This window comes from Thalassophryne amazonica, chromosome 13 (genome assembly GCF_902500255.1).
Source record: "Thalassophryne amazonica chromosome 13, fThaAma1.1, whole genome shotgun sequence".
NCBI classification, from domain to species: Eukaryota; Metazoa; Chordata; class Actinopteri; order Batrachoidiformes; family Batrachoididae; genus Thalassophryne; species Thalassophryne amazonica.
This window is the reverse complement of record NC_047115.1, coordinates 36,729,500-36,746,993: the sequence shown is the minus strand read 5'-3', so window position 1 is coordinate 36,746,993 and position 17,494 is coordinate 36,729,500. Positions and strand designations below refer to the sequence as shown.

Below are 17,494 nucleotides of genomic sequence, written 5' to 3'. Positions count from 1 at the left end.
CCAAAAAAAGTGCTGTTTGGTTCAGACTATGGTCAGGGAAGCTTTGGCAAAACTCAGAACACAATGAAAAGTCTTAAACTGTTAAAGTACAGAGATCTATCAAAAAAAAAAAAAGTGTGGCGTTACATGACTGCAATTACAACATTGCTTCAGTATTCAACCAAAATCTGCTCCTATTTTTTATGAGTTGAAGTAAAAGTAAAAGACACCTATGCACACAAGAGGTTTGTTTTTGTCAAATTTAGATTGCCATTGCTGGAGCAGAGTAGGGTTTTGTAACATCACTGAAGTGTATCTCGCGCCGTGTTTAGACTTGCTTCAGACGCACAAAAGATGTTTATCTCCGTCACAAATTCCGCACTAGCTCTTACAAGGACTTTGGCCCTAAAATAGAAAACGTGTAGTTTTTAACCTTCACACTGAGCTCAGGCAGATACATGCATATTTGTTATTTATCACTCCTGATACTGAGATTTCTTTCAGTACACTCCATACAACCTTGCCGTTTTATCTCTCTGGTGACTTTGAGCAGCTGTGTTTCTGCAGTGTGGACGAAAAAAGGCGGAACAGCTCTGTTAATAACATTTCCACTGAGTCATTATAGTGAGTGAATGTGTTTAATGTAAGTTATTTCAGGGCAGGCACATGGAGGTGGGGGGAAGTCTGCATCAGGAGTGCACACATTTTTCCATGATCACTGCCTAAAGAGCGTGCGCTGGCTTGCCAGTGGCATGCCAGTGGCATTCCAGTACTGCCCAACTGTAGGGTTTAGTAAATACACTTTACACACAGCGCATGTGCCGTCTTTGAGAGAGTTAGACGCAGTCTTTTAGAGTCAAAACATACACTCAACAAAAATATAAACGCAACACTTTTGGTTTTGCTCCCATTTTGTATGAGATGAACTCAAAGATCTAAAACTTTTTCCACATACACAATATCACCATTTCCCTCAAATATTGTTCACAAACCAGTCTAAATCTGTGATAGTGAGCACTTCTCCTTTGCTGAGATAATCCATCCCACCTCACAGGTGTGCCATAGCAAGATGCTGATTAGACACCATGATTAGTGCACAGGTGTGCCTTAGACTGTCCACAATAAAAGGCCACTCTGAAAGGTGCAGTTTTGTTTTACTGGGGGGGGGGGATACCAGTCAGTATCTGGTGTGACCACCATTTGCCTCATGCAGTGCAACACATCTCCTTCGCATAGAGTTGATCAGGTTGTCAATTGTGGCCTGTGGAATGTTGGTCCACTCCTCTTCAATGGCTGTGCGAAGTTGCTGGATACTGGCAGGAGCTGGTACACACTGTTGTATACGCCGGTCCAGAGCATCCCAAACATGCTCAATGGGTGACATGTCTGGTGAGTATGCCGGCCATGCAAGAACTGGTACATTTTCAGCTTCCAAGAATTGTGTACAGATCCTTACAACATGGGGCCGTGCATTATCCTGCTGCAACATGAGGTGATGTTCTTGGATGTGGCACAACAATGGGCCTCAGGATCTCGTCACGGTATCTCTGTGCATTCAAAATGCCATCAATAAAATGCACCTGTGTTCTTCGTCCATAACAGATGCCTGCCCATACCATAACCCCACCGCCACCATGGGCCACTCGATCCACAACATTGACATCAGAAAACCGCTCACCCACACGACGCCACACACGCTGTCTGCCATCTGCCCTGGACAGTGTGAACCGGGATTCATCTGTGAAGAGAACACCTCTCCAATGTGCCAAACGCCAGCGAATGTGAGCATTTGCCCACTCAAGTCGGTTACAACGACGAACTGGAGTCAGGTCGAGACCCCAATGAGGACGACAAGCATGCAGATGAGCTTCCCTGAGACGGTTTCTGACAGTTTGTGCAGAAATTCTTTGGTTATGCAAACCGATTGTTTCAGCAGCTGTCCGAGTGGCTGGTCTCAGATGATCTTGGAGGTGAACATGCTGGATGTGGAGGTCCTGGGCTGGTGTGGTTACACGTGGTCTGCGGTTGTGAGGCTGGTTGGATGTAGTGCCAAATTCTCTGAAACGCCTTTGGAGACGGCTTATGGTAGAGAAATGAACATTCAATACACGAGCAACAGCTCTGGTTGACATTCCTGCTGTCAGCATGCCAATTGCACGCTCCCTCAAATCTTGCGACATCTGTGGCATTGTGCTGTGTGATAAAACTGCACCTTTCAGAGTGGCCTTTTATTGTGGGCAGTCTAAGGCACACCTGTGCACTAATCATGGTGTCTAATCAGCATCTTGATATGGCACACCTGTGAGGTGGGATGGATTATCTCAGCAAAGGAGAAGTGCTCACTATCACAGATTTAGACTGGTTTGTGAACAATATTTGAGGGAAATGGTGATATTGTGTATGTGGAAAAAGTTTAAGATCTTTGAGTTCATCTCATACAAAATGGGAGCAAAACCAAAAGTGTTGCATTTATATTTTTGTTGAGTGTAGATACTTAAAACACAATCTTGCTTTGTTTGACATTTCAATCACCATTTTGTGGCAAAGTCACTCGTTCATCTATGTCTGTATGCAACTCAAAGGTGCTAACACCTAATATTTAGTTCCATCAAGGAAACCTCACAAAACTTTAGCTTTTTGAAACAGCAACTGGAAAATGTATCAGTTATGTCAGGCGTTGGGGTGAAGGTCCACTAGTCCCAGGGTCTACACTGGACCTAACCTCTTTACTGTATATTAGTTGATGGTGTATATTACAACCCCAAACTGATTTTAAAGTTCACAATTAAATGTAATACTTTCAGTGTAATATTTTTAAGGGAGGTGATGGTCTAGTGGTTAAAGCATTGGGCTTAAGACCAGAGGATCCTTGGTTCAATCCCAGCCTGACTGGAAAAATCACTGAGGGGCCATGGGCAAGGACCCTAGTTGCTCCCGGTGTGTAGTGAGCACCTTGTATGGCAGCACCCTCACATCGGGGTGAATGTGAGGCATTATTTGTAAAGTGCTTTGAGCGTCTGACGCAGATGGAAAAGTGCTATATTAATGCAGTCTGTTTACCATTTTACCATTAAATAGCAAACAAACCAGATCCAGTTTTGTTAAATTTTCAAAAATAAAAGAATATGATTCTGTTGACATACACCATTAATCACCTTAAATTGTACTGCTGTCTATAAATCTGTTGAATTAAAAATCAACAAATAATTCACCATAATTAAATGTTTTTTAATTGTCACACTTTTGTAGCATTACTTAACCTACTTTAGTGCAACATATAGCCTACCATAAGTGTAAACTTCAACATTCTTTCAATACTATGACTAGGAGTAGTGGACTCTAGGACTAGTGGGAAGTTCCCATCGTTGGGGTGGTGGGGGCCCTTACCTAATAATATTGTTCTTCTTAGTTAAGGCAAATGTTAGCTTTGGCTAGCTAACATTTCTTAGTAATGGCAACCATTAGAAAGTAGCTAACCTTAGCATTCATCTGTATTTGAGAGAAGCAAGGTCAGAAAGTAAAATGTGCTAAACGAGCTAGTTAGTTTTATATAACAGCTGAAGAGATGCTTGTCATTGATTGGTGGTTTGTTTGTCACGTGATATTGATCATTCATCCCATTTGCCATTATGCTCCATATAGCATATAATTTTGGCTCCATTTAGCGTGCAAATTTTGTTCCATATGGTTTGTACCATTGTATGCTGTGACCACCACATTCGCGCATTGTGCGTGCACACCAATGGCTACAGCACTTAGCAGCTTATTGATGCTGCTCGTTCTTCTAACACAAAAGAAAAAACAAATCCACTACGCTGTAAGCCATGTGGAGGCATTTGCGATATTCACTGGGACATCTCCAGCTAAGTAGAACAGCTATCGGATGAGGAGCTCAACAAATTTCTGTCGCAAATTTTTGCTGGATTGAGAAAAGCAGACTGCAGTATACACAAAGATGTCAGTGCACAGCGTCAGCTATGGACTACATCGTCAGGATTGTTTTTGAACTATCTGACTGTTTTTGCAAGTTTGCAAGTCCAATGCAATTTTGGATTGCATTGGACTGCTATTTAAAATTAGTGTTGGACTATTTGGAATCTCTTGATGTCAAAGGACCAGCGACGCACAGCAAAATGTAAGTCCCTCTCTTGTTTATAAACTAATAAAATGTCAAGTAGAATCTATTTTAGCCATTATCTAAAACAATGAATGTTTTTGCCTAGTTGAATGGAACATTCCATCTTTCACCTCATGAAATATTCTTACTATTGAACTCATAAGTATTCATTATTTGTATAACATTGCATGAACATACTACAGTACAGTACTGTAGCTTTCACCACGCACTGAATGGACCTGTCAGTGCATGTCTCATCACAGTAACGAGAATGAAAAAGGCGGGTGAGATGTTCTAATGTGTTACTTAGCAGAAATTGAACATCACATTAATAACCATCTGTTACTTATTGTATAACAACCTGCAACAATGAATTGATGTGTTTCCTAAGTTTGGAATGAGCCTGTCATATCAACATGGAAGCGGGCCTCTTCATGGAGCCCATCATGTTCTACCACCATGTTGTTAAAGTAGCCCAGAAAGGACGTACACTTACTCTGCTTTTCACATTTTCCAATGCAGATGGAAATCTGATGAAAACAAAAAGAAGAATCAGTGGTTGCTCCCTGGTACATTGTCTACTGGCTGCATGCTAACAATTTGAAAACCCAAATTTTTGCGAAATAGAGGATCATACATTTTGCCTGTCTGTCATAATCAAAGGTAAAGTAACACGAATCCCCATCACCTAACAAAAAGAGCTGAAGGGAAACCAAGACGTGACTGGTGACTCCATAATGCCACTTAACCCTTTAAACTGTAGCTTTAAGAAATGGAACGGCCCCCTTTAGGGGTGTGTGTGAAATCATATAAAAAGATTCTTCAAGACATGATTATGGGAAATATCTTGTCATCTTTCAGTTGTAGGTCAGAAGGATGTAGAAATGTTTTGATTCCCCCCAGACTGTGGTTTGTACCTCTTTTCTGGGGGGACTCGGTTTCATCCAGCTCCTCTCCCACAACACAGTCCCCCTTGTAATTTGAACCAGGGTCAGGATACCACTGACAGGGCTGTTTGGCTCCTTTTTTAAAATAACTATTAGTGAAGCAGTTCCAACGAGAAACTAAAGCTTTTGTTTTTATTTCTCCTGTATATTCAGACTGACTGATAAGTATGATTATTACTGTGGCTGTTCTCATGTTACTTAAATCCTGATTCTTCTCTTCACCAATGTCTTCTCTTCTCTTTACTCGTCCAGCCCTAAACTGGGCACGGACCTCTGTGCACATGCCTGTGGCAGATTTTGATTGTTCCCATCCGTCTGTTCTTTCCTGTGCACTCCTCATCATCTAATACTGTACCTCTGGAGCCGGCTGGTTCTAAGTTAAAATCACAAGGATTTATGTGTGCAACAGAGCTTTCATCTTTACCACTGTCTGCAGCGTTTAGGGAACCGCTTGGATTTCTAACTAGCATTCTGTTATTCGTCACTGTTGCCACGTAACCTCTGTTTAATTGTCAGGCATACTACAGTGTGTGCCTTTTGAAGCCTACTTTGGCATAATATGAAGTGCAGAAGTAAAATTAGGAAGTTGGAACACTCCAACTCACGCCAGAGCAACAATAAAAAACAATCACAAGCTTTGTGGTCGATTCTGTCTTGGTAATTGTAATGGCTCGGCAGAGATTGTTTAAATTTCCTGTATGCCATGAGTGATGATAATCCCAAAAAAAAAAAAAATCCATTTCTAGTCATCATAGAGTTCCTAAAGTATTCTGATTATCTCAAACAAGACTTCAGTGTTTCAGCCTTTTCAAACAAATGTATTAATTTCATGCCAGCTGCAATGATGTTATTAGATGAGATGAGATATACTTTATTGATCTCACAGTGGAGAAATTATGTTTACACTACAATTACCTCAGACAGCAATTAGTCCACAGTTATTACTTGTTTACCGTAATAATGGCACACATCAGAATTAAAGACAGCACATACGCATTTGACATTGTTTATGTGCACTAAGTTTGAAGAAGTCCATTATCCGAATTGAGGCAATAGGTGAAGGCCACGTAGCAACCCTGAGATGCACCGCCGTCAGCTTGGGGGGAAGAACGGGGGCTGCAGCTAAAACTGCACCGCCCCTGCAGAAGGGGAAAGGAGTCACGTGAGCAGACGCCACGGGGTGTGTTGATGGGGGATAGGAGGGGACTGGGGGGAGGGAATTCAGCATGCTTCAGTCCTGTGAAAAGCAGTTTATTGTCTTTGTGAGTTGAGATAAGAAACAGCCAAATGATCCCCAGGCTGAAGAAATTCCTCTGGAGGAAAAGCAGTCGGGCAATTTCACCTTCAGCCTTGATAAGCCTGTAATGTTATGGTTTTAGCAGTGAAAAACACTTTTAACAGTTCCACTTGAACAACCGAATCCCAATTATGAATTAAGAATATTCCCAATTATGAATTAAGAATATTCACAGGCTTCCGAAATCTTCATCTTCATCTGCAAGGCACGCATCTGCTCCAAGATGTCATCCAATTTGCATCTGAGTTCAAGAGTCATCGCAGTCTGAGAATGCACTGCCTTGCCAACTTTGTTAATCAAGACAGACAAGCGAGGGGCCGTGGTTCTTGATGCCGCCGTCTTGCTAATTTTCCGGTAGATCAGGGCAGCACATAAGCCAAAAAGTACCAGCCCTGCTACCATAAGACCAAAAATGAATAAATCCTTGACGTCGTCAATGGAGAAAGACGCCAAGCATGCCACACCCCAGGAACTCCAAGAGTCGAGAACATAGCCCGCAGGATGCATTCCATCTGGGCAGGTAGGATCCCCCGGTCCTGACCTCATTGTAGAAAAAATGGTGTCAATAGCGTTCAGAGACCAGCTGATCAATTCCATGGTTAATCCAATAGTAGTCCAATAGATTCAGTATCCAATATAATTTGAGGAATTCACAGTCTGGTGAAGTAGGGACTTGAAGGTTAAAGCAGAGAACAGAGATAAGGGAGAGTGGAGGAGATGCGACTGCCCTCGTCAGAGTCCTAAGCTGTTTGAATTATGAATGTATGAGTGACTGCAGATTGAAAAGCTTTTTAATAATAAAGGAATAATTACCCGTTTGTTTTTCAGATTCATTGGCTCAGCAAAAATCTCACTGAGAGACTTGGCAAGTGGTCACGCAAAGTCCCTCCCATCGAAGAATGTGCCCTTGATTAACGAGAAACAACAGCCTATCGGGGTAAATATTTGTCCTCCTTAAAACATTGATATAGTCTATGAAAATTTCATCATGAAACATTTACAATTATATTTGGTTAACATGCATGACTAAATATAATCTTGATAAAAATTTGTTGTAGCAACGTATTCGGATTTATATTTGTCATAAGTCCTACTACGGGACTGAAAAGGGTAATCTTATCTTATTTTAGCAACTAGTTTAATCTGCTGAATCCTGCTGCAGTATATTTGATGTTTAGTAAGACTTGCTGCCTGTTTGTATGTTTTCTCAGGCAACCATTAATTTGGTGATTGGGTATGACCCGCCTCCAAACGCCACTCCCGACTTAAACGACCAACCAGATGGAGATGTATCTCACGTGGATTCAGGTAATGTTACATACAACTTAAAAATATGATGATGAAAATGTTTTGTCCTTGTACTAAAAATAATAGTGTGCTGTAAATCATGATGTTAAATTACCTCAAACATTTACAGCAAACCGATTACCTCAAACCATTTATATTACAGTTCAAAATGTTTCAAACAGTGGACGTTTTACCTATTTTTGTGGAAAGAGATTATCATACACTACATGTGTGATATAGTAAATCCCTGCATCTTGCAGGAAAAACATGGTGTTAATGGAATCCGTGTGTAATTGAGTGAGTGGGTCCGCAAACACTTTGTAACTGTTATGTGTCGGACGCAGCTCGGAGAACCGACCAGCGTTTGAAAGACCCAGTATGAAATAAGCAGAGCACGGTACAAAGGCTAACTGAATTTAATACATAACAGTGATACATAAAAAACAAAGTGCGGTCTGGCGTGGTGCGCTCCCAGCAGCGCTAACGGTCCGGAGCCAGAAGCTGTTCGGACTCAAGGACCCCGCCGACACCCCCCAGGTGGCCGCAACAAACCGAGTCTGTGAAAGAAGGAACCATTATGTGAGTCCACACTCTACACACAGAGAGAATACTTAAAGGTGTACAAACAGCAAACACTTCCTGGCTTGATTACTAATCAACTTCCCAACCTGCAGGCATGGAACATCCAGTTCACAAAACTCCACTGCAGTGGAAGTCGATACATGACTAACATACAGCTCAATATAAAAAGGTGTGAGGGACACCACATTTACTGACTGTATAAATGTTAGTCACAAAATCTAACGTACCTCAGGAAGTGTGCTGACGAGCGTGAGACCTCACCCCCTCCTCTTTCACAGACCGTGCATCAAACCTGGACGTTCTCTGCATCCATTGATGATGAGATGGCTCCCGAGACGACGATCTCACCCGTCTGGTCACAAGGTCGAGTCTCTGGCAAACACACACCGTGCACTCCAGTCTTAAATGCCACCATGTTCCAATCCATGCAGATGCACCACAGCTGTGAGTCCTGATGAGCCGCAGGTGATCAGCCTCAGGTGATCAGGGTGAGGTCCTGATAAACTCAGCAACACAGCCACTCAGTTCCAAATGCAAACCACCTGGAAGGAGAAGCAAAGGACAGAAACAAAAAGGCAGCCAGGCCCCCCCAGCCATATAACAGTAACGCTGTAAAACTACTGTACATTCAGCTCTGACATTTGGAAGTCTCATAGGTATGGGTTCGGACCAGTGACTCTCCTATTTTGGGTCATGTTTGGATCTTTTAACCTTCAAGAGACCAAGCTTTTTTAGTGACTGAAATCACCAAGTAGAGTCATTTATGACCACATTATATTTTTCAGAGTAATGTATTTTATTAAAGGCGCTACTTGTGCTTAATCCATAAAAATGTTTTTTAACCATTTTTCATGCAAACACACTGACTAGACGTTGTCATGTCATGCTTCGTTAGTTAGGTGAATTCCTGATGATGTTCTGCTGAAGATGCCAACCTACAGGAGGAAAATTTATTTCCCATATTGTTCCACCTTTCCTTGTGGATTGCCTGTCCATCCTGTCCTGATCAGGAGGTCGATTGTCTGATAATTTGGTAGGCCTACTAGGGACAGTTAATGGCCTGTGGTTCTTTCACTGGCTTGTCCACATGCTCATCCATAAGTTCTGGCTGAACCACCAGGCCTTGCATGATCTCGACCTGCTCCCCTTGCAGGCAGATCCTGAACACCTCACTTTGGGCATTAAATATCTACTCCAGGCTTCTACAGCAGTAAATGTTGCTATTCTAGGTCTGTTAGCCATAATGTACTATAAAATATCACTATATAGCAGAGGTCTCAAAGAGGGAGCAGGTTTTCTTTGCAACCACCACCTCCAGCAGGTGATTTCACTGATTAACATCACTTTGAGCAGATGTAATCAGGTAATCAGTGAAATCACCCCCTGGAAGTAGTGGTTGCAAAGAAAACCTGCACCTTCTCGGCCCTTTCTGGAATCAGTTTGAGACCTCTCCAATATAGTGATTAGAAGTGAAAAACTACAATAAAATCAAAGCCTGTAATGTCAGAAAGGAAGCATCTTTCTGAGATCATAAACAGCAAGCACAGTTTTCCATTTATGGGCCATTTCCTGTAAAAACAAAAAACTAAACAAACAAAAAAAAAAAAAAAAACCCAAAATAAACCAAACAAGTAATTTCAATACACACTTCATTTTTAATCAAAATACAGGTACCATGTCATATTGAAGAGTTGTGTAAGTTTACTTAACTCAGATGATTTTTCAATTTAGTAAAATAAATTTAACTTAAATTAAAGTGCAACTGACATTTGTTTTACTGATTCACATTATTTTGTGATACACTAAAAAAGAACCAACTTAAAAAGTTGAAATAATGAATTAAGTTCTTTGAAATTAAGTTAAGTCAAATCACGCTAATTTACAAACTTTAGTTCAAATAACTTAATTCATTTACATGCTACCAATTGAAACAATTTATTTAAGTTGGTTCGACTATTCACTTTTTTTCAGCGTAGTATCTGTTTTTTTCTGTTGAAAAAAATACTGAATGATTGAATTGTGATCTAACACATTATTTTGTCAAAATATTTCCCCTGCAGTGGCACTGTTTGGCCTCACGAGGCCAGAAGCAGCTGAAACGTGCCAATGTCACGCTACAATTATAGATCCATTTTGCAGCCGCACACATTCTCCCATGTTCATTTTGGGTAATTTGAACAGTAGAAAAGCTGAGTTTGTGCCTGTCATCTCTCTCATTTGAACACTCAGCCACAGCGAACCAACGGGGCATATATCCACACTGGATGACACTTGTTCTTATGAATCTCAGAGGTCCAATGTCCAGGAAGCAAACCTGGGACCTTCTTGCCTTCTTCATCCTGCCCCAAATACGTTAACATTGCTTAAATTAATTATTGATGCTTGAATTGTTTGAGTTAAGTGGTTTGAGGTTTCGCCAAAACTGTTTGAGTTGTACTATAACTTGTGTGATGTCCTTTGGAGTTGAGTTCATGTATCACACTCACAGGATGAAGACTATTTTGTTCACTTATACACAAAGAGCTGTGGGTAAAATAAGTACGTGACCAAGTGCATCAGGAGTGTTGATGTTGTACAGCAGGTGGCAATGAGGAGGCTGAAGAAGGTGACACAGATGTGGATACAACAGCTCATGATGGAAGTCCAGGAGCTGCTTCCAGCCCGAGTCACCCTGGGAAGCCCAGGCACAAACCGATCCGTCTCACTCGTCAGAGGCACAGAGCCCTGGCCAACAAGCTGCAGGACTTCCAGGTATTGTCTACGTTTTGATTGCTGTATTCCTGAAAAATGACACATACAGTGATGGAAGTCTTATTGTTTATCAAAAAGCATGACAACAATCTTCTAGAATCCAGAGTAACTACCTATTATAAGTAAATTATATATTCTCAGCCGTGTGCTGGGAGGCTTGGATCTGATTTTCTTCAAGAATCTACTGTTAATTCAAAAGTTTCAGACTGCATCAGAACAGGCTTTGGTATTTCTGCTACTGCTGAAATAATTAATGGCACAGCATCCAAAGGAAGTTTGTCATTATTTGTTCATCTGTCTCACTGTCAATCACAACGCCCAGATTCGTGTTCGGGTCATCGAGGGTCGACAGTTGCCTGGCAACAATGTCAAACCGGTGGTTAAGGTGAACGTTTGTGGACAGACCCACAGGACGAGAATTAGAAGAGGGAATAACCCGTTCTTTGATGAGGTAATCAAGTCAACACAAATGTGCCAGCTTTCAGAAATGTAAAGTATTTCTTGATATTGGTATTCTTAGAATTTCTTGGTACTTTATTTCTTGATAACTTTTAACATCTTCGTGACTTCTTTACTAACATCTGTCTGTCTTTATGACATGAGAGGTTGAAGGCGCTTTGGTCAACTTTCTCATGTGTCTATTTCCTTTCTCCCTTCATCTTTGTTTAGACTAAAATATAGGAATGTTACCTTTAAGAAGGGTAAGTCCTATGGAATTTGTAAATGCATTGGGAATACAGTGACAGTAGAAAAGCAGCTTTTTTAAAATGTATTTTTTGTGTCTTCCAGATATTTTTCTACAACGTTAACATGCTCCCTTCAGAACTGTTTGATGAAAGTATTAGTCTGCGGGTGAGTATAAATGCTTTACACATCATTGTTATTCATTTCAAATTGAAAAAATAATGCTCTTGTGATGAATTGTCTTTTTTCAAGGGAGTCCACCAAAATAAATAAATAAATAAATAATAAAAACATACAATCACAAAGAAAAAAAACTTGCAGAATAACAGAACTAACAACCAGATAATATACAAGCTGTAAAATGTACAGGTAAGATGGATTTGAAACATTACTAAGCAGGAATTCAAAATAATAAAGTAATTATTTCTTATTTTTTAAAAATATAAATAATGGCTGCAATGGAGAGAAAGTAAAAATACAGCAAAATAAAATACAAGAGCAATCAGAGATTTTTGACGTCCTCCAATCTGGATCACTTCCAAAATTCAGTCTTCCATACCCTAATATCTATCTGTGGTGCAAATTTTGTGAGAATCCGTGAGTAGTTTTGACGTAATCCTTCAAAGCCTACATAAAGTGAAACTTTATCCAGAATCTGGATCCAGATCTGGATCACCTCCAAAATGTAACAGAGTCTTCCATAGCCAAATATCTGTAGTGCAAATTTGGTGAGAATCTGTGCAGTAGTTTTGACGTAATCCTGCTAACAGTAATCCTCCACAGAATATATAAAGTGAAATTTGATACAGAATCTGAATCTGGATCTAGATCACCTCCAAAATGTAATGGAGTCTTCCTTGGTCTAATATGTATCTGTGGTGAAAAGTTAGTCACAATCCATGTTGTAGTTTTGATGTAATTGTGCAGACAAATAAATAAATAAATAAACGCTGATGATTTTATTACGTCCTTGGTGGACGTAACAAACTGGGGCACTAATTAGAATGCATAGATCTGTCAACATACTGTACAACAGAAAAATGTCTTTGCAAAGCTCCTTTCTCCACCTCAAGTGGTCGCAATGGTCAATGGCACAAAAGAGCCAAGAGATGAAGAGCAGAGTCCAGGTGAAATGGACGATAATTGGCGAGTCAGTGTTTGTGTTGATTCCAGATCAGTCATCAAAGATGACATTCTCTAATTTTTGGCAGCACGATGGTCTCTAATCAGGAGGTAATCAGTGACAGCTTTCAGTGTCTTATTGCAGAAGAACTTCCACGTTTCATTCGGGTCATTTGTACAGTCCACGTCTGCGAGTCTTGCACTTAGATTGCGTGCACACTCCTGCAAAACAGTCTGATCATGGAAGTGTAGCCAGATTACATCTGGGATAGTGAGCAGGCTGCAGTCTGTGGGACTTTATCTGAATCCTACAGGAAGGAACTACAACAGCGTGTAAACATGTTTCAGAAAATTGTAAAATAATTGTGCTGCTACACCACCAAAGACAGGAATGAGGAGTTAACTGAGATTAGTTCTTGTGCAAGATTTAAAGCCCTGTAAAGCAGTAAGGAATCTAAGAGATGTGGACAAATCATTCCAATCTGATAAATCTGAAGTAATCACTTTTTTAATGTCTTTTTACATTCCGGAAATCTCTGCCTCTGCTGTTGCTATAACTTCTTATTTTCCTGGCAGGTTTATGACTCCTACTCCCTCAGATCTGACAGTCTGATGGGAGAATTCAAGGTATTGTCTTACAATTAATTTTAATTCCTTATCGCATTGTTCCAGACTTTCGATGTGTGAAAACAATGAGGTGTATTACTCACTAAAAAGAATTTTGTGGAGCAGAACTGAGACTTTTATCAGGAGTTTCTCATTTTGTGACAGTGACATCACATTTTTTCCTCTTATCCAGCTGGATGTTGGCTACATCTATGATGAACCTGGTCGGTGTTTTCATATAAATGCACACATTTGCTCTCTATGAAGATGTTTGTTTTATATGAAGATGTTTGAAAGTGTTCTTCTATCAACAGGCCATGCTGTAATGAGAAAATGGCTCCTTCTCAGTGATCCTGAGGACTCCAGCTCAGGAGCTAAAGGCTACCTGAAAGCCAGCATGATTGTCATAGCAACTGGGGACGAACCACCTGTAAGGTTACATAGTCATATTTCTTAAAACATGTTCTCTATTTGACATTATTGAAAAAGATAACACTGAACTCTGTCCTCTGCGGGGTCTAGACTGAGAGGAAGGACAGAAATGAGGAGCAGGATGACATAGAGAGCAATCTTTTGGTCCCAGCTGGTGTTGCAATGCGATGGGCCACTCTGAGCCTCAAAGTCTACCGCGCAGAAGATATGCCACAGAGTAAGCAAACACATAAATCAGGGGTGGCCAAGTTTGGTCCTCGAGAGCCACCTTCCTGACACTCTTAGTTGTGTCCCTGCTCCAACACAACTGAATCCAATGAAAGATTCGTTAGCAGACTTTTAATGAGCTCTCGAGGACCGAACTTGGCCACCCCTGACATAAATTATGTTCTTCGTGTAGAATAAACAGGTGTAATCCATTAAAAACAAGTGCATCTTCTGCAGTAACCCACAGCACCATGGGCAAATGTTGATAAGCTTACCACTGACAAGTGACACTTTTCTGCAGAAGGCTTTATCAAAGTTTACTTCAGTTATGTTGACGTTTGACCTCTTGATCCCAAACAAGTAGGTTTCTTGAAGTCATCAACGCCTAACACACACACTAAGTTTGGTGATGATCAAATTAGAAAAGAAATTATTGCGCTCGCAAGTTTTTTACAACGTATGATCTCATGACTGTAAGCTTTGACCATTTGACCCCAAAGACAGTAGGCTTCTTGGGGTCAATACACCTAACACACATACCAAGTTTGGTGACAATCAGACAGTTAGGAAAGAAATTATTGCGCTCATGACATATTTACGAAGTATGATTTAGTGACCATTACCTGTGACCATTTGACCCCGAAGACAATGTACTTCTTGGGGTCAATATACCAAACACACGCACATCAAGTTTGGAGACAATCAGACAATTAGGAAAGAAATTATTGCGCTCATGACATATTTATGAAGTATACCTCTAGTGATCGTTACCTGTGACCGTTTGACCCCGAAGACAATGGGCTTCTTGGGGTCAATATACCAAACACACATATCAAGTTTGGAGACAATCAGACAATTAGGAAAGAAATTATTGCGCTCACGACATATTTACGAAGTATGCTCTAGTGACCATTACCTGTGACCATTTGACCCCGAAGACAATGGGCTTCTTGGGGTCAATATACCAAACACACACACATCAAGTTTGGAGACAGTCAGACAACGAGGAAAGAAATGATTGCGCTCACGACATATTTATAAAGTATGCTCTAGTGACCGTTAGACCCCGAAGACAATGGGCTTCTTGGGGTCAATATACCAAACACACACATATCAGGTTTGGAGACAATCAGACAATTAGGAAAGAAATTATTGCGCTCATGACATATTTACAAAGTATGCTCTAGTGACCATTACCTGTGACCATTTGACCCCGAAGACAATGGACGTCTTGGGGTCAATATACCAAACACACACATCAAGTTTGGAGACAATCAGACAATTAGGAAAGAAATTATTGCGCTCACGACATATTTATAAAGTATGCTCTAGTGACTGTTACCTGTGACCATTTGACCCTGAAGACAATGGACTTCTTGGGGTCAATACACCAAACACACACACATCAAGTTTGGTGATGAGCAGACAATTAGGAAAGAAATTATTGCGCTCACGATATATTTACGAAGAATGCTCTAGTGACCATTACCTGTGACCATTTGACTCCAAAGACAATGGGCTTCTTGGGGTCAGTATACCTAACACACATACCAAGTTTGGTGATGATCAGACAATTAGTTAAGAAATGATTGGGCTCACCAGATTTTTATGAAGTATGCTCTAGTGACCATTATCTTTGACCGTTTGATCCCAAAGACAATGGGCTTCTTGGTCAATATACCAAACACACACACACACACACACACACACACACACACACACACACACACACACACACACACACACACACACACACACACACACACACACACACACACACCAAGTTTGGTGACTATTGGGCAGTTAAAAAATAAGTTATCAGGTTCACAATATTTTGACAAAATACACACCAGTGACCTTAAGCTTTGACCTTTTCACTTGAAAAACAGTAGGTTTCTTGGGGTCACTATGCATAATGCATGCACCATGTTTGGTGATAATACAGCCAGTGCAACTGAAGTAATCTTACTCGTATCGCATAGCTGATGGACTGACTGACACACACATAGTGATGTCTAGCCCATTGGCTGCATTGTGGTTAAAACAATCAAACAAACAAAACCAAAACCCCCAAAAAACATAGAATATATGTTCTGTTGCAGTGGATGATGCGTTTGTTCAATCGGTGAAACAAGTTTTTGGAGGGGATGGAGATCGGAAGAACTTGGTGGATCCATATTTGGAAGTCAGCTTTGCTGGAAAAAAGGTGTTTTTAGGTTTAACTGAGATGTATGTTTTTTGGTTGCTATTATTTATAAAGTTAAAAATGCTTTCTTTATTTTAGCTGTGCACCAAAATTATAGAGAAAAACGCAAATCCAGAGTGGAATCAAATGATCAATCTCCAAGTTAAGGTACGACTGATGAACAGTTTCATGCTTATTTAATTCAAGTTTGTAGAATGAATATGACCCTGAGCATAAATTCACACAACACATTTTTTTTTTCTGATTTAGTTCCCGTCCATGTGTGAACGCATCAAGCTGACTGTTTATGACTGGTAAGATGAATGATTCATGAATACAGTCATGTACATATGAGTAGTAGTCATCTTCACACAGTAACACAAGTTGCGTGATTTTGCTTCTTATGTCCCCATAACAGAAGCATTCATATTTTCGGAGTCATGGCCATTTTTGTACACAGTCCTTCCCCTTCCTGACATCATAAGTAATTCAACAAATATAATAAATATCATATAATGACATGTTAATCCACATCATCATTTATACAGCCATTTTTCTTTAGGCAAGTCATGAACATTTCAGAGTCACTGAATACATCTTGGACTTCACGTCAGTAGAAGTCATTTGGTACTGTGTGGTAGTTGTGTATGCAAGACAGTTAACAAAAACTGAAGTAGTGCAAGAAGGAGATGACACACATGACAACTGTGAAGGAGTTTCTGTGACTTATTGCCTTACCAGTTATGCAACGTGGTACAGTGGCACAGAAAAGGATTTTTATATAATATCAGCTGCTGGCAAACTGTACCTGCTATTTTGCTTCTTCTTATTAAGCTTTTCCTCAGATTGTTCACATTAGAACTTGTGTCCTGTTAGTAGTGTAGTTGTTGTGCCCTCACCTGGCCAAAGATTATGAAACACTTCACTCGTTTAACAGCTGTACTTACTTGTGACAACCACTATTTGACACATTTTACTTTTGGCAGGGATCGTCTCACCAAGGATGACGCCATAGGAACAGCATTTTTGAATCTGAGCAAAATGTCTTCTTCTGGTGCAGAGATTGAAGGTGATGATTCCATTTGTGCCATTTACAGTCTATGTTTGTACCCCACTGATGATTGTTGTTGCTCAGCGCTTGAAATTTGGAGTATGACATTCACTAATAATGTTTCTTTTTTTGTTTTTTTTTCTTGGGAAAAGACACACAGGCTGAAGGTGGCAGCATGCTGTCGGAATGTACGTCAGAATTCTTTAAAAAATATATTACTTGAAACACATCTCCATCACCTTCTGTA

The 17,494-nt window shown here is 40.4% G+C and overlaps 1 protein-coding gene across 1 annotated transcript in view; it reads left to right on the top strand.

The window, feature by feature from the left end:
* LOC117523130 (myoferlin-like) overlaps positions 1-17,494 on the top strand; it is a 71,673-nt gene that overhangs the window by 15,857 nt on the left and 38,322 nt on the right. The window contains 14 exon segments of the mRNA XM_034184550.1: positions 7,169-7,277; positions 7,552-7,648; positions 10,791-10,960; positions 11,283-11,411; positions 11,750-11,812; positions 13,343-13,393; positions 13,566-13,596; positions 13,687-13,802; positions 13,895-14,021; positions 16,114-16,217; positions 16,296-16,364; positions 16,467-16,510; positions 17,183-17,265; positions 17,400-17,435. Of these exon segments, the coding sequence (XP_034040441.1) occupies positions 7,169-7,277; positions 7,552-7,648; positions 10,791-10,960; positions 11,283-11,411; positions 11,750-11,812; positions 13,343-13,393; positions 13,566-13,596; positions 13,687-13,802; positions 13,895-14,021; positions 16,114-16,217; positions 16,296-16,364; positions 16,467-16,510; positions 17,183-17,265; positions 17,400-17,435 (1,229 nt within the window).